Below are 23,934 nucleotides of genomic sequence, written 5' to 3' on the forward strand. Positions count from 1 at the left end.
GTATGGAAATTTTACCATCAAGAAAGATGCATTAGTGGGCAGTAGGTATAAAAAGGTTGACTACCCCTGGTTTAGATCGAGTACTGTACAGTCAAACCTCGGCTCCTGAACGCCTCTGTTTTGGAACGTTTCAGCTCCCAAATGCTGAAAATCCGAAAGTAAATGCTCCGGTTTTCAAATGTTTTTCAGAAGCCGAACGTCCAAAGTGGCTTCTGCTTGAGTGAAGGAAGCTCTTGCAACCAATTGGAAGCCGAGCCTCGGTTGTCAAACATTTTGGAAGCTGAATGGGCTTCTGGAATGGACTACATTCGACAACCAAGGTTTGACTGTAGAACCGCCTCCTCCTGACATAAATTCATTCTCGTTTACATTCTTTTCATTCATTTCTCACCTTCATATTTCCATCAAAATATAACCAAGCAAAAACATATTAAAGATACTCAGCTCTTCATTCAAGTTCCTCAACATGCCTCTTATGCACAAGATTCACTTTCACACGGTGTATAATTTTTTTGTTTTTGTATTTGTGAGTTTCTGGCTAATGAAAGCATATTTACATGGTGAACATTTAAGTAACATTTTACTAGATGACAAATAAATAAAAAATACTACACAAAGTGCTGTGTCACATTCCTTTCTGTAGCAAACAACTGCCAGAAAGGGGGAAGCTAAGTTATTGCATAATATTCATGATAGCTTATAAATAAAAGCTCATTTATTCAGGCCTAATTATAGCAGCCCGCAGATCGAATTTACTACTGGGGTGCCATGATCTGGGATGCTGCATTCCAAAATGGAATGTTCGCCTCATTTCCCCATATAATAGATCTGACTAACATTAAACTCATGAAGTACGTGGCAGCTGAAAATGGCTACTAGTGCCAAGGCAAGAGGTCTTCATCCATACTGCAGATAGGATTTTTTTGTATTTTAATAATGGGTCTCACTTGTCTGAAAAAAAATTACTAGGTCGTTCTTTTTTAAAACAACAAGAACTGTGAACATCATCCTTTAAGGCTTGGACACAAATTTAATAAATCAATAAATAATTTAAGGATTTCTGACCCATTGTTAAAAAGCCTGCTGTCTGTTTGACATCTCTCATAAAGGTCACATCACACTTTTATGCAGCAAACTTGCTTACAGATGCATATCCCCCAATACCTGTGTATACTTCTCAGAGAATAGCATACAAATCAGGTCTCCCAGCTGGGTACACACGAGTTTTTAAGTACATAGGTCTCTTGTTCACACTTCACATATCTGCTGTGGCCAAAACAAGGTCCCCACAGTAAAGTCTTAAAAGGCTACTGGTCTTTATGCTGCCAAGTGGCTTTACAGGAGCTAGCAGGTAGTCTGAGATGCTGAACAGCTTCAGGTCTCAAGGAACAACAGAGGAACCAGTTTTTCTAGGCTCAGAAATGACCGAGAATGTAACATTGTCAAAGTCCCCATATTTCTTCTAAATTTTATTTATTTATTGTATTTAGTCATCACTTTTCACACACAAATGGGTGTCCCAAAGTGAAATTAAAACCATATATAAATCAACTGTAAAACACCATACCTGAATTTACTAATCCAAGAATATTTGTAAAAGGACGAATCCCAGCCACCCAGCTAGAATAAAAGGTAAAGGTCCAGTCATGGCCGACTCTGGGGTTGCGGTGCTCATCTCACTTTATTGGCTGAAGGAGCTGGCGTACAGCTTCCAGGTCATGTGGCCAGCATGACTAAGCCGCTTCTGGCGAACCAGAGCAGTGCACGGAAACACTGTTTACCTTCCCACCAGAGCAGTGCCTATTTATCTACTTGCACTTTGACGTGCTTTCGAACTGCTAGGTTGGCAGGAGCAGGGACTGAGCAACAGGAGCTCAACCCATCGCGGGGATTCGAACCGCCGACCTTCCGATCATCAAGTCCTAGACTCTGTGGTTTAACCCACAGCGCTACACGCGTCCCTTCGCAGGTAGAATACGAACACTAAAACTGGCCAATTCCTCACCACCCACAACTCGCCTCCCTTCAAGTGAACAGTCAAAGGCCTGAGTAAACAAACATTTTAGCTTAGCACCTAAATGCAGGCAATGATGGTGGCAGGCATACTAATAGATGAACTTCTGGCAGCAACAAATCTAGACTATTTTAGCACCTGTACATTAAAATTCCTCCCCATGGTCCAAATCTAAAGGATATAGATAATGCACTACACTAGTTCAGACTCAGTCCTCATGACCGTTAGTTACTAACACTGCTGTTGAAGTATCTGCCATAATAACAATGTATACTAGGAATATATAGGCCTAAGCAAAATGGAAACAACTTTACCATTTTTACCAACCGCTTACAGAACAAAATATAAACATACCAAGTAATTTTTGATAATCATTAAATTAATGTACTGTGCAAGCATGTACCAATACATGATGAAATCCCAAACCACTGTGTTGGAATGAGAAATCCAACTTTGCATATTTATATTGGGTTGCACCTACCAACTCATCCAGTCTTACAAGTGGAACCAGTATAATGTAAATTTGCTTTGCTATCTGTGTAGCTTATTGCGAAGTCAAACAAAAGCTCATTGGACTATTATTATCAATTAAACTTTTTATTGCACTAGCCATAGTCCATGGCATCATTCAGAAGGAGAGCAACAAGGAAAACAATAACCATAAAAATCATTGGGCACCCTATTATTATCATTGTTGTTAACAGCAGCAGCAGCAACAACAACACCAATTGTATACCGCCCTATACCTGCAGGTCTCAGGGTGGTACAGGATAAAATCACGCTATAAAAACACAGAATAAATAATAATCAAAATAAATCGCCAGTCCACCCTTGGCACTATCCGTGTATAAGATGCCCACTGATTTTTGACATTTTTTGGGGGGGGTGGAAAATACGGTATGTTACTTTTCGATCAGTTCTAATATCCAAGGATGCTGCGTGCTGATTTACATGGAAACCCAAAGAGCCAGTTCTAAATGAAGATGCTGCTGCGTCTGCCTACAATTCTGGACTAACCTACCTGCAATGCTGGAATAATGCCATCTTTTGTGATGTGGTGGCAGTATAGCCAGCATGCCTCAACTTAAGCGTTTTCGTCAGCTCTGCATGCCTTAGAAGGAGGCCACTAGATACACTGAAGAATCTGCAGCTTCTTAGCCTCGGAAGTCCCCTTATGTAAAAAGAGAAAACAATTTTCTACTGATCTACAGGGACTCAAAACATAGCACTTTTGTACTTGGTGCGAGTATTCAGATCATCCTAAAACTGACTCATGGGTAGCCCATCAAAACCATTCTTCTTAGAGAAGGTCAAGGAAAGGTCTGTTAACACTTCCCTAACAATTTGATGTTCTGAAGTTGCTTGTGGGAGACTGCCAATGTCTCATATTATCTGCAGCTCCAGATTCCTCATGTGTAAATTATTTTCCCATAATGCACTATGGTCATTAACACTGCTGTCGAACTCTTAAACATAAAATGTTAGAGCTGAATGAGAAATAGGAATTTAATTAATTTGAGAGCTACGTAGCTTGCTACTTCTCTCTGTGTACTGATACTTTGGTGTGCAAACTGAAAAGAAAAACAAGTCCACTGCAGCTGGGGGGAACCTTTAGAAAATTGCCCTACTACAAGAAGCCAAGCTTAATTATGATGAATGGAAAACTTCAGTGTGACTAAATTCTACTAAGATGCAAGTCCACATTTTCTTTTCTGGATGCTTGAAAATGCTGGAGTAAAACCAGTTTGCATTTACTATAATAAATAAATGTAATAGCCACATTAAAGTTCTAAATGAATGCAACATTAAAACTGAAGTCCTAGCAGTTAAGATAATAGCTGGCTGTTATGCCAAGCTTCACAGATTTCTTCCCGCTGCCAAAGCAGCTCTCATTTATAAGTGTCAGAGTGCTTTCCTCTTACAAGTAAGCATCTGATTTGTAAGCAGCTTCTTAGTGGCAAATTTATGACCAATATCCTGGTGGCCACAGGCGACCAGCAATTCTATATAGGCAACTGTGTAGGCAGGCAGAGAGAAGACAGATCACTCCCTCCCTCCCTCCCTCCCTCCCTCCTCCAGCAGCCTACATGGTTTTGACCACAACAGGCATGGAAACAGAGCAGGCACAAGTATCTGGTCACAACTTCACCAGGCTGTATCGTTAAAGGCAATTTTGCTTACTAGCCTATTAAGAGGCTAGCAAGCCTGCATTTCCAAGCTGGTCCTAGAGGAGGTAGTAAAAATATTTGCAGGCTTATCACTTTTGTGGTTTCACAAGTCTGCCATAAACAGTATTTGAATATAAAAATGATGTTTTTCATGATAAAATGGAAGCATGGATCACAACCTCTAGCCCTGAAGACTGAATGGCAAAAGATCACACAGGAGTGCTGAATGTGAGTATCAGATGCATTTGGGCCTTCTTTACGTGATACTCAGTTCTGTTTTCCAGGTAGGAAGAAGGGACCTTCTGGGCAAATGGCACAATGACTCATTAAACCCTTTTAAGCACCAGGCGGTTTTGTTATTTATGTCATTTCTTTAATCACATTTTCCACATGGCTAGCCTTTTGTTGTCAGCCAGACATTTATCAGGCCCATGAGCCACAGCAGCCTCTTCCACCAGATCTCCCACCCGGCTTTATCAGTCCAGAAACTGGTACTGACATCATGACAGAATAGAATAGAATAGACAACATCGATTTAACAACTCATGGTTGCTATCTTGATCTCGGGCTCTAAACAAGGGCTGAAGCAACTGGGTAAGTTCCCACAGGAGTGCAGATGATTGAATACAGTATTAACAGCTCTGCAAAGTGCTTTGCACCTTTCCAAATGGAAAATGTATTTAATGCTGAATACACATTAATTGAAATGCCATTCAGGCAGGGCCACCCCCATCACCCACAATAATCTACTCTTGTTCAAATAAGTGCTCATGGGTGTAATTTGCACAACTCCAGACCCTTAAGTATTTAATCATTTTTTTCTATTTCTACTTCTTAGACAATAAATACAGTGATTTTTCTGTTTGCTTTTCTCCTATAATATTCTCCCCTTCTCCCAAACAAGGAACTCAAGTAGAGTTTAGAGATTTACATACTGTCATACATACTGTAATATATCTATATATTGACAATCTGATTAAGTGTCTGCTGCATTAATGGGAGGAATTCCATAAAAAGCCTGAAGCTGTCAATGCATTTTTTCCATAAAACAACCATTTGCAGCTTCAATTCCATTCACGTGTATAGGATGGGATGTGTGTGCAACACACAGAAACACACACCAGCCTTTGGAGAACAGCAGATAGAAAAATCTAATTTAACAGTAAGTTATTTGCTAGCTTTCTATTTAACTCTTTTCACAGAATTGTAGAGCTGGAAGGGACCCAGAGGGTCATCTAGGTCCACCCCCTGCAGTGCAGGAATCACAGCTAAGAAAAGAATGCCATTTTGAACTCTTCCATGAACTAGTATCCTTGTTATCGTGGTAGCAAGCAAAGCTCCTCAATTAGAGCAGCCTTGAATAACTTCAAAGGATGTTTCATTTTCAGGCTAGTGGCTCAGGGTTCATTCACATGACCAGCTGTGTGCAGTTACTGCTGGGAAAACTTGTGAATGGCAGGGCGCTCCTGTTTGTTGGCACCCACCACATGCGCCATTTTGTTATCAGCTTGTGTAGAAGTAAGTGGGTGTCATTCAAAAAGAACCCCTACCCATTTTGATGCTGAACACAAATGCCTCTCAAGTGACATTTCAAGCCAACTTAAAATGAAACAGATTTCTGCAGTTAATCTCTTGCAGTGACTTGACCGGTAACCCATACAAAAATCTCATAGGTATGGCAGACAGTTTTAATGTTATTGAGCTGGAAACAATGTAAGAGGCAAAACGTACATATAATCAATCAAGCTAACCCACCTATCTTAAGAAGCAGCACCAGCCAACCCATTTGACACAACCTAATCAGCAAAATATACAAAATCCAGAAAGCCAATATACGTAGATATTTTTGGTATAACAAGCTAAGAAACTTGTTTATATGCTCACAGCTCATGAAAGATCTTGGTCATCCCTGTAGGTTAGTCTTCCCCAAACTGATGTCTAAGGCACCAGGAGGTAACAGCTCACATGCCTGTGCTGACTGGGGCCGTATTCCAAAACAACTGGAGGTCACTAGGATGAGGAAGGCTGCTTTTTGTCATTCCTTGAAAATGTCATCTCAAAGTGCTACATCAACCAACATGGTAAAAAGGGATGTTAGGGGGAAAGATGGACAATCAGCACTGATTGCATGTAAGGTTATGCGGAATAAACAACCAAAGATATAAATCCAGTTCAGACAATCCTCTCTCAACTTAATAAGCCAGTATATGAATAAGCCTTTTGCCTGTTCATGAATGCAGTCTCTAAATAACCCAAATTAATCAGGCCGTCTCAAAGTAGCCATAGTTTCCTGTTTTATCAAAAGCTGGTAACCATGGTTTCCTGGTCCAGATAAAATGGGAAACTATGGTTAATTTGAGACTTCCTCGCTTGATCGTTCATGTCACGAAGGAATGAAGGGACTATGTATATGTGCAAAAGGCTAATTCATATTTTGCCTTAATATAAGATCACCACCCTGTGATCTTCAGATGAAGGGTGGTATAAATATTTAAATAATAATAACATAATAAAGCCAAGTGTTTGACAGCAGCCATGTGTTTCTGTATTGCATAGTACAGAATAATCCAGAGAACGAAATAGCTTCTACATCACATCCATAAGCGGCAAATCATCATTTGTGGCTTCCCATCATACGTCTCTTAAAGCTATCCAGATAAATTACTCTTAACCATTGTATCTTGAGATCCATCTGATGTGGAAATCCAAGGCAGCAAAACCAAACAAAAACAGACTAACATTTTCTCCTAGTAAAATGATTTATCAGCACTCATCTTAACCAATCAGATCAAACAAGGTATCACTGGAAAGGTCACAGTGTAAGGGCAATACTGAGTAAGTGGCTCTTTGGATCCCAGCCACTGTCAACACTAATAACTAAATACAGAACTAGCCAGATGTCCCAACGTACTGACCTAGAACAGTTCTTAAAAGGAAAGCCCAGAGAACGAAGAATACATTTTGTGCTTTTCCAGTACCCAATGTAGTCAACTGCATTGCTTTCTGGTCTGGTCCATTAACCCAGAAATCAGTCAAAACTGATGGGAAACATAAGCAGGTAAAATGATCATTCATTATTTGAAACTTTTCTTGCTATTGCACAGCAATAAATGTCTTTTTCTCTTAAGACCTGTGTATGGCATCTTCTTCAAAACAAGGTCTATAATGGTCACAGCTGCTTTGTTGGCCTGGCTCGACCTCTGTACCATAAAGAATAACAAAAACTAGGAGTCTGTAGTTTGCCAAAGCATAAAATATTTTCCCTGCAAAAGCTGCAGCAGCTGCAGCAGAAAAAGCAAGTCTGGAACACAAAGGTCAGAAAAGGACGACATCTTTAGAAGTACAGCCAGTGAGATGGCCGTGTTCTATCTCCATGTGCTGGATCTTGTTCTTTCTATAATGTGTTTCATTAATCAAAAAGATTGAGAAAATGGCTCATTAAATAGTCCTTAAAGGGCCTGTCAAAAGAAATGGAAGGTATAGTTCAGCATGCCCATTTCACTACAGTATGTGTCCAATTTTGGGTCTAAAATTTTCAGCCCAGCACAACTGTTTAGTGAAAGGGCATTTATCTGCTGTTTTACATCTGAAGGAGCTTGGCTCAGAAGACTCTTGCCTGCCCTTACCAATGGTGGGTAGGTGGGGAAACTAACTGAAGAATAGAAGCCAGTGAACTGCAATAAATGTACAAAATCTTGCAGTTCAAGCATCCTTTAGGCATGCAACAAGTGAAGGAGCTGCATGTGGCTGAGGGCTAGAGCCAGCTTTTCTTACTGATTTCAATTGAAACAAATTAGATTTGGTTTCAAATAATTCAGGTTCAGGAGTGGAAAGGAAGATGCATCACTCTGAAGTGTTAAATGGCATTACACTTGAAAGAAAAATCTGGCTGACCTATCCATTTGGTACACAGAAGAGAGATGGTCATGCTGCTACTAATCAAACAGATTAATTATGCTGCTTCAGTAGGCAAAGCAGCTCCACAACATGCTGAGCTTTAAAAATAACACCCACACACATGGGTACATCTTTCCTTAAACACAATCCTAATTTTTAGTTAATGTTTATTTCTGTAAAGGTAAAAATGTGTAATATGTGAGTCCTATGGCTTACAACTACCACCTGTTTGCAAATACTGCTTTCTTGGGTAAGGTGGTGGCAAAGGAGTTGCAGGAGTTCCTGGAGAATATGAATTACTTGGATCCATTTCACTTTGGGTTCAGGCACAGTTTGGGGGCTGAATCAGCCTTGGTCGCCCTGATGGATGACCTGTATCAAGAGCAGGATGCAAGGAGTGCACCTCTGTTACTGCTTCTCCCATCTCTCAGCAGCTTTTGATACATTTGCCATGGGATCCTCTTGGACTGGTTCCATGGGATGGGTATGGAATCACTTCTTTCACAATGGCTCCACTCCTACCTAAAAGGTTATGCCCAGAGAGTAGCATTGGAAACTGTGTTTTGGCTCCCTGGTCCTCGTACTCAGGTGTACTGCAGGGTACAATCTTGTCCCCAATGTTGTTTGATATCTAATATGAAGCCACTGGGTATGGTCTTTCAGAGCTTTGGGGCAAAATGTTGTCAGTATGCTGATGACGCACAGCTCTACTTCCCTGTAACATCTGAGTCAAAAGAGACTGTGCGTTATCTGGACTGTTATCTGGCTGCAGTGATGGAATGGATGGTAAACTGAGCTTCGACTCTGGGAAACAGGAGGCACTGTGGGTGTCCGAGAGATTGATCGGTTGCCTGTTCTGGGCAAGATAGCATTCCCTCTGAAAGAACAGGTTTGGAGCTTGGGAGTGCTCCTGAATCCATCTTTCTCACTGGAAGCTCATGTAGCTTAGTGGCTATGAAATAATTTTACCAGATATGGTTGGTATGCCAACTGCAGCCATTCTTAGACCCGGACAGTCAAGCCACAGTAATTCATGCATTAGTAACCTCAAGACATCATTACTGAAAGCAATAATTCCATGCTATGTACTCAGAGAACTAACAAAATGCAGTTGGGGAGAAAAAAACCCCAAGAATAAGACTGTGGTTTGCTATCTTACTTTGCAAACTAACATTGGCTATAGGATGCCACTATTGCTCATGTTTGCCTTCAACCTCCCCACCTTTTACAGTATATATATATAAGATTTGTTGCAAAAACAGCAGTAAGGTAATGTGAACAAAGCACTCTGAACACTCAAAAGCATGATACAAACATTAAGTCTTAATGCCGCCACTACAATAATCCTAGAAAACCATAGGAAGTAAATTGGTGCAACAGTATGATGGTGTTAGCCTAAAGAATATTCTAGAAATCATTTTTTTAAAAAACATATTTACTGCAGCGAACCTTTTCATTATACTCCCAAATCCCTTTTCAAATCATTGTGAGGATTTCAGCTTGCCCCAAGAGATACTAATCATTTTGATAAAAAGTCAGCCAGATACACAAGAAATAAGCATGAGCTGAAGTTACACAATGGTTGGTTTTCGATTCTTATGAACCACAGGCTTCAAAATTTAATCAACACACTACCTAAAGCCTTGCTGAGGTGCATTTTTCAGGGAACACCTTGATGTCATGGACACAGAAATATCAGGTAAAAGATGTGAAGCCTGATTGTATAGCAAAGCACTATACTGCCATACAGACAAACAAACAGGCAAGGGGGAAAAAACTTTTTCAAGAGAAGCGGGGGGTGGGGTGGAAATGCCAGTGTGAAAAATTGCCACTAGCTCACTCAAGTGAGACAATTGCTGATCCATGTAGAGAGACCAAGTCAGTGGATTTAAAAGATAACTACTGAACCTCCACTTCAATTATAGCTATACATTTATCATTTCTTCTGCCACTTCTATAAATTTATACCACCACCTGCTGGACAGGATTTGAAAGCAATCAAAAATAATGTTCCCCTTTTGAGTATGACTGCACAGTTAAATATTTACCTGAGGCAGATGCAAAGCAGCCTGGGATGTGCGGAGACCATATTGTGCTGTAAATGACACCTTCGTGGCCTTTAAAAGTACATAAAGACTGTCCCACTGCAGGATCCCACTAGATATAATGTAAACAAATAAACAGCTGTTTGTGCAGTGTAATAACTTAAGGCAATATACTGAATTTTATTTGCTCACATTAAAAACATAGGCTTGTTTTGCTAAATATGTGCACTACAGCATACATTATTGTCCTATTATAAGATGTTCATAAACAGGGCAGCATTTTCTACTTTTGAGTAGTACTGAGTACTGAGCAGAGAAAAATTACTACACAAATTAACTTTGTTTTTTATTATGCTTATTATGTTTTCATTTTAAATTCAGTCATGTCACCCCTTGACTTTTTAAAAACTTAAGGAATAACTATAGGTACACTTACCTGGTAGCAACTGTCATTGGAATCACTATGATTTATGTTTGCATAAACATGCACAGGATGAACTTCGTTATTTTTAAATAGCCCCAGATAGTTTTAAAAACAGAGCCAATTCAAAGACAGAAAAATGCTTCCTTTTGGCATTGCAAAAAAATGAAAGAAAAAATAACTAGTTGTTGTCATGTTTGTCCCTGAAAATAATACAAAATAAAAGGGTGTCATCTTCCACTAGAACAACTTCTCTGTGTAGGAGTGTGAATCTAAGATCTGTTAGAAATGTGCACCTATGAAGCAGCTTTGCTTTATATATCTGAAAATTAGCTATTTTCCATCCTGCTGCATGAATAATTCTATACAACCTGAGTGCTTGAATGCTCCTACATTGTGCATAGAGGAATCTTGTTACCACCTTATCTTGTTTCTGTTGCAAAAATATCTCTCCAGCACTTATGACAGCAAACTTTAAACTTCTGGTTTCGTTATTCGTGAAACTTTTTTAATTGGTGCATATGACAACATGCTAGCAGAACCTATTCAAGAAGAAATAGAACAGTGATAGACTTTTTGGAGGTAGGCAATTTCAGATGGATAAAAAAATGGTGCCTTCACCTACAGCTGAAGGGGAACAATGTTCAGAATTCTACTATCTCATTCAACTGAATGCTCAAACCAGGCCTAATATCCTTTCTATATCAGTGGCAGTACTATTTTTCTGTTTTCATCTTATTCACTTCTTACTGCAGGACATGTAGGTCCAAAAGCAATACTTCAGCACCTGTAGTTTTGCTCGTTTTCCAGGAATTCTGCTTCACATAATATTATGTTCAAAATTATTTTCATCATCAACCCAGTGAGTCGGTGGCAATTTTTTCTTAAATCTCTCACAGAGGTTTGAACAGTTGGTCTTCTGCTATGTGGAGAACCACATCCTGTGATGACTCCAGATGCTGAATTCATTCACTGCCTATGGCATTTGCAAGAAATAAAGCAGGGATGGCCCTCCAGTTGCTATTGGACTGCAACTCCCACCAGCATGGTTAATGGTCAAGGATTATGAGAGTTAGAATTCCGAGATTCCCCATTCTTGACCTAAACCATCTTCATTTTTATTAAGCCAGTATAATTTCAGCAGAGAGAGCAAGGTAGCATCTGTTCAAACAAAGAGCCAACAGAATGGAACAGGTTAAGAGAGGATTCTCTTCCTGCATGTTGAATTAATACAAAATTTAAATAGCCAGAAGTACAAACCTACCAATTTTGCTGTTTGATCCCACGACCCAGATACTACTAGTTGTTCTCCTCTGGCCTGGCTCCAATCAACACTGTAAACCTGCAAATATTGGATTAATTTCAGTTTACCAATTCACAAAGCATCCAAGTTAGACAAACTATAGTTAGAGTGGTTTTTTTCTGTCCTGCCACCAGTGAGAATATTTGTTAAGAAATCAATTAAAGCATAAACCTTCTGAAATGTTTACATATCTAGCAAAACAAAGAAGAAGAAGAAGAGTTTGGATTTGATATCCCGCCTTTCACTCCCCTTCAGGAGTCTCAAAGCGGCTAACATTCTCCTTTCCCTTCCTCCCCCACAACAAACACTCTGTGAGGTAAGTGGGGCTGAGAGACTTCAGAGAAGTGTGACTGGCCCAAGGTCACCCAGCAGCTGCATGTGGAGGAGCGGAGACTCAAACCCGGTTCCCCAGATTACAAGACTACCGCTCTTAACCACTACACCACACTGGCAATGAAAGCTTTCTCTTGTTAACACCCGGAATTAAACTATTTGCTATATAAGGCTTAATGATACCTGAAGTCTCAGTAACACGTTCATAAAGATGCAAGCTTATTTAGCCACATGAGGTGGCGCTGTGGGTTAAAGCCTCAGCGCCTAGGGCTTGCCGATCGAAAGGTCGGCGGTTCGAATCCCTGCGGCGGGATGCGCTCCCGCTGCTCGGTCCCAGCGCCTGCCAACCTAGCAGTTTGAAAGCACCTCCGGGTGCAAGTAGATAAATAGGGACCGCTTACCAGCGGGAAGGTAAACGGCGTTTCCGTGTGCGGCTCTGGCTCTGGCTCTGGCCAGAGCAGCGATGTCACGCTGGCCACGTGACCCGGAAGTGTCTCCGGACAGCGCTGGCCCCTGGCCTCTTAAGTGAGATGGGCGCACAACCCCAGAGTCTGTCAAGACTGGCCCGTATGGGCAGGGGTACCTTTACCTTTACCTTTACCTTTATGACATATGAAATGAGAAATAAATGAGTAGGTAGATGCATTGTATTATTTGTGGAAATGTACTACCGCAGTCTTTACTTTAGAACCGAGGCTCCCCTTCCTAAAACAGAAAGCTGAAACCTTTCCGTTACTTATTATTTATTTCATAAAATTCACATACCACTTGATTGTTAAAAAGTAACCTCAAAGCAATTTACAATGTGCTCTCCAAGACGGTCCCTATGGTCCAAATGATTAGAGCCATCTGTTGCTCACTATGACTATCTCCAAAACCTCTGCCCAGATATTATTCACCCCTGTTCTGGTAGCTCAGTTGGTAGAGCATGAGAGTCTTAATCTCAGGCTTGTGGATTTTAGCCCTATGTTGGGCAAAAGATTCCTACATTGTAGGGGGTTACACTAGATCAGTGTTTCCCAACCTTGTGCCTCCAGCTGTTTTTGAACTACAACTCCCACCATCCCTGACTAGCAAGACCAGTGGCAAGGGATGATGGGAATTGTAGTCCAAAAACAGCTGGAGGCACAAGGTTGGGAAACACTGCACTAGATGACCCTTGTGATCCCTTCCAGCTCTACAGTTCTATGATTCTATCAGGCTATCCTCAGGCTGACACATTTCCCCCTCATCTTTCCTCCACTCCCTTTATTGTGTACAGAAGGCAATGTCCAAACCAGGAAACCCCCTAGGTTTTTGAGCACTGTATCTCTTTCACAATTCAAAGTACCAGTGGATCCCCCTATACAGAGATTCACAATGGAGGAATACCACATCCAGACAGTTCTGATTCCAACATGTCAGAACTGCCAGCCTCATTTGTCCACTCTGCTAAAAAAAATCTGAAAGTATATCTCAACAATTGTACTTCACAAAGTATAATCTGAGGCGACTCATGAAGGATTGCAAGACTATTTTCCTCTCATGACTAACAATAGCTATTTTGTGAGTTAACTAGGCTGCTAAACACAAATAATTTGGCAGGACAACCACTATATTGAGGTTTCCGCGATAAGCCTCTTGGGGCATTAATTCACAAAGTCATCACTGCTTGTGGAAACCATTCCCATAATTGTCGAATGCTAATCCTGATGCAGTATGCAAAAATAGACCTGCTGGGCATGTGACACCTGCTTTGCACAAATGGAACCCACCAACATGCAAAAAGACTTTAAATGAGAAACATTTTACTTTCATCTGTACCAGCTGATTTTCTTTTGATAAGCCTTGTAAGCAAACTAAGAGATGCTATTAGCGTGAAACCTTTTACTAGCCTAATAAATAAAAATATTGCTTAGAGACAATTATTACCCTTCAACCAGGCAAGTGACTACTTTTAAGTTTGGCTTTGATGGTAATGTGTGTGTGGGTGTGTGGTTATACAAGATCAAACACAAGGGCAAGGTAAAAGAAAATTATAATCAAATGTGATGTTTACAGCATTATTCTCTGAAACAAGTAGTTGTATCACTCAGAGAATTTTTAAGTGCCAAGTCTGTCAATGGTAGAATGAAAAGCAACAGTCTCTCTGATAATAAAGATCTATATCATATTTATATTATTTATTCTCTTGATGTTGGGAGGATTAGGATTTATTCTCAACAATAACGAAAAGCTCTCAGGCTTATTTCTGAAATATTATTAACATTAATGAGAGTATTCATAGCAAATGGATTAAGCATTAAGATATTCTTCAAAAGCAATGGCAGCCTGATCTGTATCCATATTCCAGTCTGGAATCTTGCTACATGTTTAGATCAGTGTTTCCCAACCTTGTGCCTCCAGCTGTTTTTGGACTACAATTCCCATCATCCCTTGTCACTGGTCTTGCTAGTCAGGGATGATGGGAGTTGTAGTTCAAAAACAGCTGGAGGCACAAGGTTGGGAAACACTGGTTTAGATGACCTGCAAGAGTCTTTTCTTTATCTCACAGTACACATTTTGCTACAAATGTCTCTAATCCATGGCTGATGCCTTCAGTTCTCTTGCTTCCTAAGCAATATACAGTCTAGTGTTTCCCAACCTTGTACCTCCAGCTGTTTTTGGACTACAATTCCCATCATCCCTTGCCACTGGTCTTGCTAGTCAGGGATGATGGGAGTTGTAGTTCAAAAACAGCTGGAGGCACAAGGTTGGGAAACACTCCCCAAACTATGTTTAAAATAATGTAATATTTTAGTAAAATATTATCATTTTTAGGGCAAAGACTATGTCTTACATATTTATAGACAAGCTGCCACAAACTCTGATATGTGACACCCAAAAGTAAGGAGAGGGAGGAAGGCAGATTTCCTCTTGCTCTGAGTATCTGATGTGCAAGACTTAATCCTTGCTCTGAAGATAATGTATGAGTTTTATATAATGTTGATTTGTCACCCACAGCACCAATCCTGCACTTCTGCTTGTATGCTGTGTGACCCTGACATTCATTTTGGAGTGGGGAGACAGACAGACATAAGCCTGGCTTATGCATGATCCCTAGTGCTCTGTCCTATTGGCCTTCGATCCCATCTCTGTACTGCTCATTCAAGTGCCCCTCCCCAATGATGAGACACTGGACATCAAGTCTCTTCTTGTGCTGTATTCTACAAATATAATTTTAGCATTGAGAAGTAGTTACAAACTACTTGTAACTACTTCTTAATGCTAAGAACTGAGAGCCTGTGCCACCATTTTAACAACTAGCACAACAACCCAAGGGGCATCCAATCTTTGCCAAGGCCTCTGTCTCACTTGCCTCAAATGGTGACCCCAGTTCCCTTACTGACAGAAACTTGCTGGGGAAACACTCTGCTTGTGCTAGAAGGTGAAGCCCAAGGTGATGCCAGCAAGTCCATCTCACTGCAACATGCCCCTTTCCTTGACACATCAGTGGTGCTGGCTCAAACACCAGCGCAAATGGAATGATTGTGTGTCTCCTCTGTACTGATGTGATGACCCTGGAGTCAAGCATCATGGGTCGCTTTCACTTCACAGGGTGGGGAATTTGCATCAGACAGTAAAAAAAATGTCCAAGTAGTTTCTTGAGCAATCACCTTTCCTTTTTCAATAAACAATACACTTTCAAGGGTAGGCCCAGAGCCCAGAGACTAGATTTGGCTCAGACTTGTAGTCTTCATATTCTTCTCAAATTGTCTCCAGAAATCACCAGATTCCGATACTTATAAGTGGAGGAGGCAAGCCCTTTGTCATAGGAATAGCTTAAAAACAGGTCTTCCCAAAACAGTGAATTTCTTTCTAACCTCTGATACTTAGGAGGAAGTTTATTCTTTTTCACTGGGCAAATAAATTATATGATCAATACAATCCTCAGCAGATATGAACCACAGCAAAATTAGCTATAATTCTTGAAGGATTTTTCAGATATTAGAAGGCTAGCAGAACATTATGAGTCAGCACGCTTCTGTGAAACCCGTATAGCTGCAATGTCTACAAAAAAAATAGAGGTTAGGCATCTTTATGAGAGCCAATAAGTAATAACTCATTTCAGAAGGCAGAAGTTCATGTGATATAGGAGAATACAAGCTAATGATTTCTGTAGCCCAGAAAAAAATCTTTTGAGTTCAGTTTATAGAATGTGAAAACTTTTATGTTTGCTATTAATGCTATGGATGAGGAAATGACTGTGGTTTTTCCCCGAGTAGATCAGAAAAGCTATATGCTATGCACTGCTCTGCTTAAATAGACGGTCACATTTACATGAACAGCTTAACTCAATATGTGTGGCAACTCTGAAAAAGATAAATAAAATATAACTTTAGGATAGATCACTACAATTTCTAGAGGATGTAATTTAATTCTTCTACTTTTTAGTAAGGAATTATAACTCATCTGCAGTGCTTCTCTTAAAATTTTTAATATGATTTTCCTGTGTTCAAAAATAAGTTAACCTTTATAAAAGTACTCTTTAAATTTTAAGATGATCTTCCTTTTTTCAAAAACAACACAAGAAAGTGGAGCAAGACCAATGGCAAGAAACCAATGGAGAGATTAGGAGAATTCAGCTCAAAGAGCCAATTCCAAGCTATTACCCTGAAAAAGGATGAAAAATGAAATCTAAGAGTAAAGTCAATACTGCACTTATCATTGTACCAACTTAGTAGGTATTTAGTAGGCCTAAGTGTTAAGGTCCCTATTTATGAATGAAAAGAAATGCAACAACATCATGTATTATACCTCTTGACTGTGCTCTTTATAGACTTGAAGTGGACCTGTGGGCTTTTCAGTGTCCCAGATTTGTAATGATCCATCTCCACTGGATGTGATAAGCACATGCTCATTGTTCTCACTCCATGTCACATCAAACAGGCCATCGTTCCAGTCAAAACTAAAGAAATAGCAACCAACACATTAGTTCATGAGAAATGGTACATAACTTAAATAAATTCATATGCTAAGACAGCAGATTTAAGTGATTTTTTTTACTTCTCAGGAGTCAGTATAGTTCCATAGAAAGAGTGATAGTTTTGGACTGGGGAACAACCAGGAATAAAATCTTGGATGAGCCATGAAGCTTCACTGAGCACTCTATAGCCAAACATATTCTGTCTTAGCCTAACTTACCTCGTAGAGATTGTGTAGGGATAAGATGGGAACCACTAATGCTACTTTGAACTCCTTAGGAGGAGGGCAGGATTTTAAAAAACTAATAAATAACTTGTCTGATTCACAAAGTTAGCCTTCCCTAGCCTGGTGCCTCTCCTATGTTTTGAACTAGAATGATGGGAGTTGGTGTGCAACAACACTGGAGAGTCAACAGGTTCCTCACCACTGCTTTAAGCTTTGCTTTCCTGCATCTCCATAAGGGGCAACACAACTTGTGTGTGCCCTCCACCACCTGCGCTGGCTGTAAAACCTATAAGCTGACGTCTTTCTTGGTCAGGAATCTCAAGAGTGTTGTTGCCCACCTCCTCAGTTGCTTCCCCTGGCCTTGTTTTCAAGGCCCTAAAACTTTATGTAAGGGTTGGGGTCTGGTAGGCCTCAGTCTGCCAAATGGTAGGCCTCAGCCACTTACCCATTATTGGTTTTTAAATCCCTTCTCAGCTTAAAGGGTTTATGTTCTAAACAGCATTCAAGTAGCATTGTAGCTAAAATTCCACGGTCTCAGTCAAGAGATGTAGTCACACACAAGGTACTGGACACAACTTAGGCACCAAGACTGCAGATAGAAGCACTCATTGGCACCTAAATGGGTGTATACAGGTATCCCCATCCACACATTCTCTTCTGAATGCAAATCATTTTGCAGAAACACACCTGCAAGAATCCATAATTCTAATTGTCATGCTTGCCATTGTGTTTCTCATGGCATTCTGGTGAGTGTGACAAGCCCCAGTAGTTGAATCTAGTGAGGAGAAAGGGTATCATATCCCTTCAGCTGGACTACGCTGGAGACCCTCTCAGCATCCCTGAAGTAGAAAGTCTCCCTTCTCCCTTAAGTTTAAAGTGTACAGGTGGTGAGGGGAACAGGGCACTACCTTGTGGCTCACCAAGACACTCCAAAGTTTGTGCACTTCTATATATTTGGACCTGTGAATAAACCTACTTTGCCCTTGAAGGATCAGAGCACATGAATGATCCTCACTACAGCCTAGCTAAAGTAGTTAAAGATTATCTCTCAAGAATAATCAGAAATTAATTTTGGAAATATATCCCAGGCAGCCAAGGATCCCATTTTTGTTCCATTAAATCCAAGTTTTGGCTTGGATTCAGAAGCAAAATGAAGTTTCTAAAATAACATTGAAGTCCAAATGTTGATCGCAACTTCCTTTATTTGACTGCTCCGATTTTGATGGTTAGAGACAATTCCTACACATCAAGGTTATATGATTATATTTTTATTAATAAATTATAGAACAATAGTACCTTCTAAAGAGATGAACTCCAGCTTCATTTTGTTCTAATACTACCAGAGTTCCACAACCTGAAAAAGAAAAATATTACCCTTTGAAAATAAGGAAATACCTTATAGTAGAATATAGTATTTATTTTCTTTATTTTCTTTCTTTAATTTATAGTCATTATTCCACCATAGAACCCAATGTGGCATAATTGTGGTTGCCTGGAAATATCAGGAATAGACTAGCTTCAATCTGGTTTAATGCAGCAAACAGTGGTCTTATCTATCTTTAGACTATACTTTAGGATAATTAGATTAGAGTGAAGTACTTGAATTATTAGGATGATAGCTGTCTGTACCATGCCAGGCTATTTATCTGTCTAGCACTGCATTGACCACTTGGCCTGGCAGCAGTTGAAAAAAGCAGAGTCCAAATGCCAAAGTGGGTAGGAATCAACTGCTAGAAATGTGTGATGGGGAAAATGCAAAGTTAGACACTGAAGCAGAAGGGTGGGGAAATCAACAATAAAATGCTTGTAAACTACTACTCTTGTAACCTTAGTAAAGAAACAGTAGCCACAGAAAGTTGTGGGAGTTTAACTCCATTGACTTCATTAAGTTGTATAAATATGCACTTAATTGTTGTCAATTGCAGTATATTTACCTGTTAAGTAAGCACCACTTAATACAGCAAACCTTACATATTTTATGTAAGCATACTGTGTAGAATTCTGTTGTTTTATATATTAAGTCATGCAAGCACATAATTCACCAGGACATTATTTTGCACAAATCCAATGAAATTAATACTATTGGTGCAAGACCAGAGCCATGTTCTTCATTGGTATGGGATTGGTAAGAAGTGACAGGACACTCAACAGTAGTCTTAATACAAAGCATTTTAAAACCTCAGCTGAACATGACTAGATATCTTAAGTAAGCTTGAATGTCAGGTCCAATGCCACCAAATGGTGATTTAAGAAGACTGACTTACAGGAGTTGCTTTCAGGAAAGCATGCATAGGATTGCAAAACAATTCTATAAAATACCCGGTGTTCAAGTTGTTTTTTCCACTTACACAATCAAACCTATCTATCTTAACAGACGGTTAAGTGTTACAGTTTGGAATCAACCATTTTCTAAAACAAAGAAGATACTACGGTGGCATATACAGTATATGAAGTTGTCCTTTAGTGCGTAGAAGAGGTGATATGCCTGTAAATAACAGTCGCTGGGGAGCACAAGTGGAGAGTGTCCTGCATATGGGTTTTCCATGGGCATATTGTTGGCCACTGGGTTTTTGATCTGATCCAACAGGACTGTTCTTAGGCCCTTATGTTTAAACACTGTTAAGGTTGGTCTTTATACCTAAGTATCAGCCACAAGTACCTCAAAAAAGCACATCCTATGTCCGATCATCAGCAGAGACAACCATGGAAACGATTGGGATTAGGTATGTGTGTTTTAGTAAACAGTTTTGACACTGCACATAACAGGAGAGCTATTTTAACACTCTTTCCTCCAGCTCAGAATCTTACAAGAAATCCTACAGCACGCTTCTTCCATTCGGATGCCTTCTATAAACACTTTTTTCCAGTGCTTTTCTTCTGGGGGTACACATACCCCTAAACATTTGCAAATCTTCGTACTTTTATCCATTTACTGTATTTATTTTTCCCGATTTGAATTATAAAATGGTGGTTTTCTGGAGTCCAAATGAGAGCACCCCTAAACATTTTTAAAGAAAAAAAGCACTGCCTTTTTCTACTATGCACTGTGGGAACCTTTCAACGTCGCAGCACGAGCCCGACCACAAGCGTGCTTGCTCCCAAAGCAAGCCCCACTGAGCGCATACTCATCTCAAGGCTGCAGCCCTCAAGCCTAGGCGGCAGCAACTAACAAGCCCCACCGAAATCCGTGGGGCTTTGCTGTCAAGTCAACAAGGCTGGGATCACACTTGCATGGAAGGTAATCCTAAATTAGCGGGGCTTGAGCAAACATGCAAACGGGATGCCGTTCTATTTCTTTTTAGATTACTCTTTTTGGAAGAATTGCTTGCCCGGCAAACCACATCCTTCCACCAACGTCGATGGGCAGGAAGAACCGGGCAGCCTGGAAAACACAACACGGCTTTGCCCCTCTCCACGCATGCGCACTCTGCTTGCCGCTTCACCTGCAATCCCGTAGTACTGCGAGGCAGCACAGGCCAAGCGCCCGGGCAGGTAAGGCGAGAACTCGACCGCGTAGCCGTGGCGGCCGGGCAGGCGGAAGGCCTGCGCCCTCGGGGGCTTCGCCGGCGCGCCACCACCACCTCCGCCGCCGCGGCTCATAGTCTCAACCGCGTCGCTCGAGCTATCCCGGGCCGGCTGCGGGAGAGGCGCTGCCGCCTCTCCTTCTCTGTGGGGAGGTCCCGCTCCCGTCGCCGTCGCCCCGCCCAGCTCCGGCCGCCGGAACTGTGGGCAGAGGTCGCCTCCGCCGCCATCATAGGTTTGGGCAAAGAGCGCCGCCTCTCCAGTTTCTGGGGCGGGGCGGTAATGGAGAAGCGCCCTAGGGCTTGCAATAGCAGTAGCCTGCTCGGTGTTTCTTCAACGAGGCTTCCGGTTCCTCGTCGCAGCTCGAGGGACGTTTCCCCCCACGTGCGGGGAAGAAACGTGAAACACGATAGCGAGCAGAGTTGGGCGAGCTTCATTTCCTTGCCGTGGTTCGAAGCGCCGTTAATCCTGTTCTCTAACCCAGTGCAAAGGAGTGGCCCAATACATTGAGGCAACTGAGGCGAGCCACAAAATGGCGGCCTCCCCCTCCCCACCAGGGATGGAGGGGTGCCTGAAGATCTACATCAGGCAACAAGGAGGGGGACTGAAGACTTACATCTGGATCTGCTGCCCCTGTGGATTCTGCTGCCCGAGGCAGTTGCCTCACCTTGCCTCATGGAGGGGCTGGCCCTGCCTCTTATGTAAAGGCAGACTACACAAGGGCTTAGAAGTATGAGGGTTGGGCAGGGCTTGGGGGCCATTAAATATAGTACAAAGGCGAAATACTTCCACACGGGATGCAGCCCTCGCCATAGGAGATGCAGCAGTTGAGAAGGCTGTGTAGCTATTGAATTTTTTAATTTATTTCAGTTAGAACTATGTTGATCTTCTAGATATAGGTAGGTAGCCGTGCTGGCCTGCAGTAGTTGAAACAAAAAAAAAAAAAAATCCAACTAGAGACCAACTAAGTTTGTTATTGGTATGAGCTTTCGTGTGCATGCATGTGCATGGTATCTGAAGAAGTGTGCATGCATACGAAAGCTCATACACAAAAGCTCATACCAATAACAAACTTAGCTGGTCTCTAAGGTGCTACTGGAAGGAATTTTTTAATGTTGATCTTCATGAGCATTGATTCCAGGGTAATTTACAAAGTTAAAAATAGACAAATGCATTAAACCGAAGATACTATTGTAATTAGGCCTCAAAAAAGCACAGGAGCATGTGGCAGGGTGCATTTAGCAAGTTTGTTTTCCAAAGCAAAAAGGCAGAGTTAACAAAAAAAAGCACAAGAGGAAGCCTAGCAATGAGTAATGGGCATGTGCGGTAGATCACTGGCAGACCGTTGGCTCCCCGCAAAGAAGCTGAACAACTGCGCCCCCCCCCCAAAAAGCTCAACATTTAACCTCCTCCCTGAAAAAGCTCAACAACTTTGACCTGAACCCCCAAAAAGGGGGTAGATCACTGCAAGTGTTTAACTCTGTGAGTAGATCGTAGTCTCTTGGGAGTTGGCCACCCCTGCCATAAACTTTAGATGGGTCCTGCCATAGTCCTATAAAATGTTCACTTCAGATTTTAGTGAACTGGTTTGACATGGCAAATGTTTAAAAATCTGTTTAATGGTTCCCTTTTAATCTGGAAAAATACTCTGCTCAACAACTTCAATCCTAACAAAAGGTCAACAACATTGGTTGGCCCTTTGGTCGGCCCTCATGGCACTTCACTTCATCAAATCTGGCCCTCTTTGAAAAAAGTTTGGACACTGGTGTAATCTGAATGCTGCTTTACTTTCTGCCAGTAAGATAGCATTACTAGGATTGAAAAGAGGCAGCTTTGAGTTTCTAAAATGTGTGTTACTTGAAATAACTACGAAAGAATTAATCTCTATTCACAGAATATCATAGATCATAGAGTTGGAAGAGACCACAAGGGCCATCGAGTCCAACCCCCTGCCAAGCAGGAAACACCATCAGCTTTTAACTTTTTCATTGACTGCTTTCTCCAGTCTGCATGGCCCCAAACAACAGAATAGAACCAGAGTTCTGTTCCAACAAACAAGGAACAAAAAACACTTGGTCCCCCCCAGGGGTGGTTTACCACATAATTATTTCGAAGCATTTGCAACAAAAGATATCAACTAACCCAGTCTCTCTTCAGTTTCATTTTAAAACTGATTCTTGCTCCACATATGGAGGATTGTATGTAACTGGAAGAAGAGTGAGTTGTGTGAAGCCTTTTTCTCTTGGGAGAATGCTAGGTAGAAAGGTCTGTGCCACAAGTTATGATGGGATAGCAGCATATTGGCTATCTCTGATATACTTCATTTGATGCATAAAAGTATTATCCTAAATCACAGGAGAATATACATTGTTGAGGAGATGTGTATGGGGAATTGTAAACGGTGAGATAAGTAGGAAATGAAATAAAAGTGATAATTACATTTTAAACTGGTGATTCATAAATTGTGTTGATAACACAGATCCTGGCAAAGATCTGTGATACAGGACTACCAAAAGTACCAGCTCTGTTGAAATGCCAGATTCCTTCCACCATAAGCTCTCACCTGACAGCATCCATTATATTAGGCCTGGTGTCCCCAGTGTGGCAGATGCAATGGTGCCCCTGAAAGCCTCCTCCAGTGCCTGTGAAACTTTTGCACTCCTGCCCCTCTCCAGGAGTTTACTTCTTTTCTGTATTCCTTGGAATTGAGAAAGGAACAATCTCTCATTGGAAAACTACAGAAAGCTTTGAAAGGAAGTAGGAGGAGTATCACTGATTCCAGTTTCTTATCGCTCTCTCTTTTTCCCCCAGATTGAGATTGGCACCAAGAAGAAAGCAGAGTTCTATGGGCGTGTCCAGTGTGTTCAGCACTCATTTTGATTTGCTTACACAAAGCATGCTGGGAGGTTATATCATAATGAGCATTCATCCTGAATTGCTTGTGGGCGTTTTCCTATTAATCATTCATTCGTCCCACTTTTCAGTGCATTTCCTCATCACTTTCCAAACCACAAAAAGGCAATGTTCTTTTTATTTTTTTTGCACTAGCACTAGAGCAGCAG

The 23,934-nt window shown here is 41.1% G+C and overlaps 1 protein-coding gene across 1 annotated transcript in view; it reads right to left on the reverse strand.

The window, feature by feature from the left end:
- The window catches only part of PEX7 (peroxisomal biogenesis factor 7), a 52,819-nt gene extending 31,235 nt beyond the window's left edge, over window positions 1-21,584 (reverse strand). The window contains exons 1-5 of the mRNA XM_079970974.1: window positions 20,794-21,584; window positions 18,647-18,704; window positions 16,958-17,108; window positions 11,810-11,887; window positions 10,128-10,236 (exon numbers count right to left, since the gene is read on the reverse strand). Coding sequence (XP_079827100.1) covers window positions 10,128-10,236; window positions 11,810-11,887; window positions 16,958-17,108; window positions 18,647-18,704; window positions 20,794-20,950 — 553 coding nt within the window. The 5' untranslated portion in view covers window positions 20,951-21,584. The remainder of the gene's footprint in view (window positions 1-10,127; window positions 10,237-11,809; window positions 11,888-16,957; window positions 17,109-18,646; window positions 18,705-20,793) is intronic.
- Between the last annotated feature and the right edge of the window lie 2,350 nt (window positions 21,585-23,934).

Source organism: Podarcis cretensis (genome assembly GCF_951804945.1).
Source record: "Podarcis cretensis genome assembly, chromosome: 3".
Taxonomy (NCBI): Eukaryota; Metazoa; Chordata; class Lepidosauria; order Squamata; family Lacertidae; genus Podarcis; species Podarcis cretensis.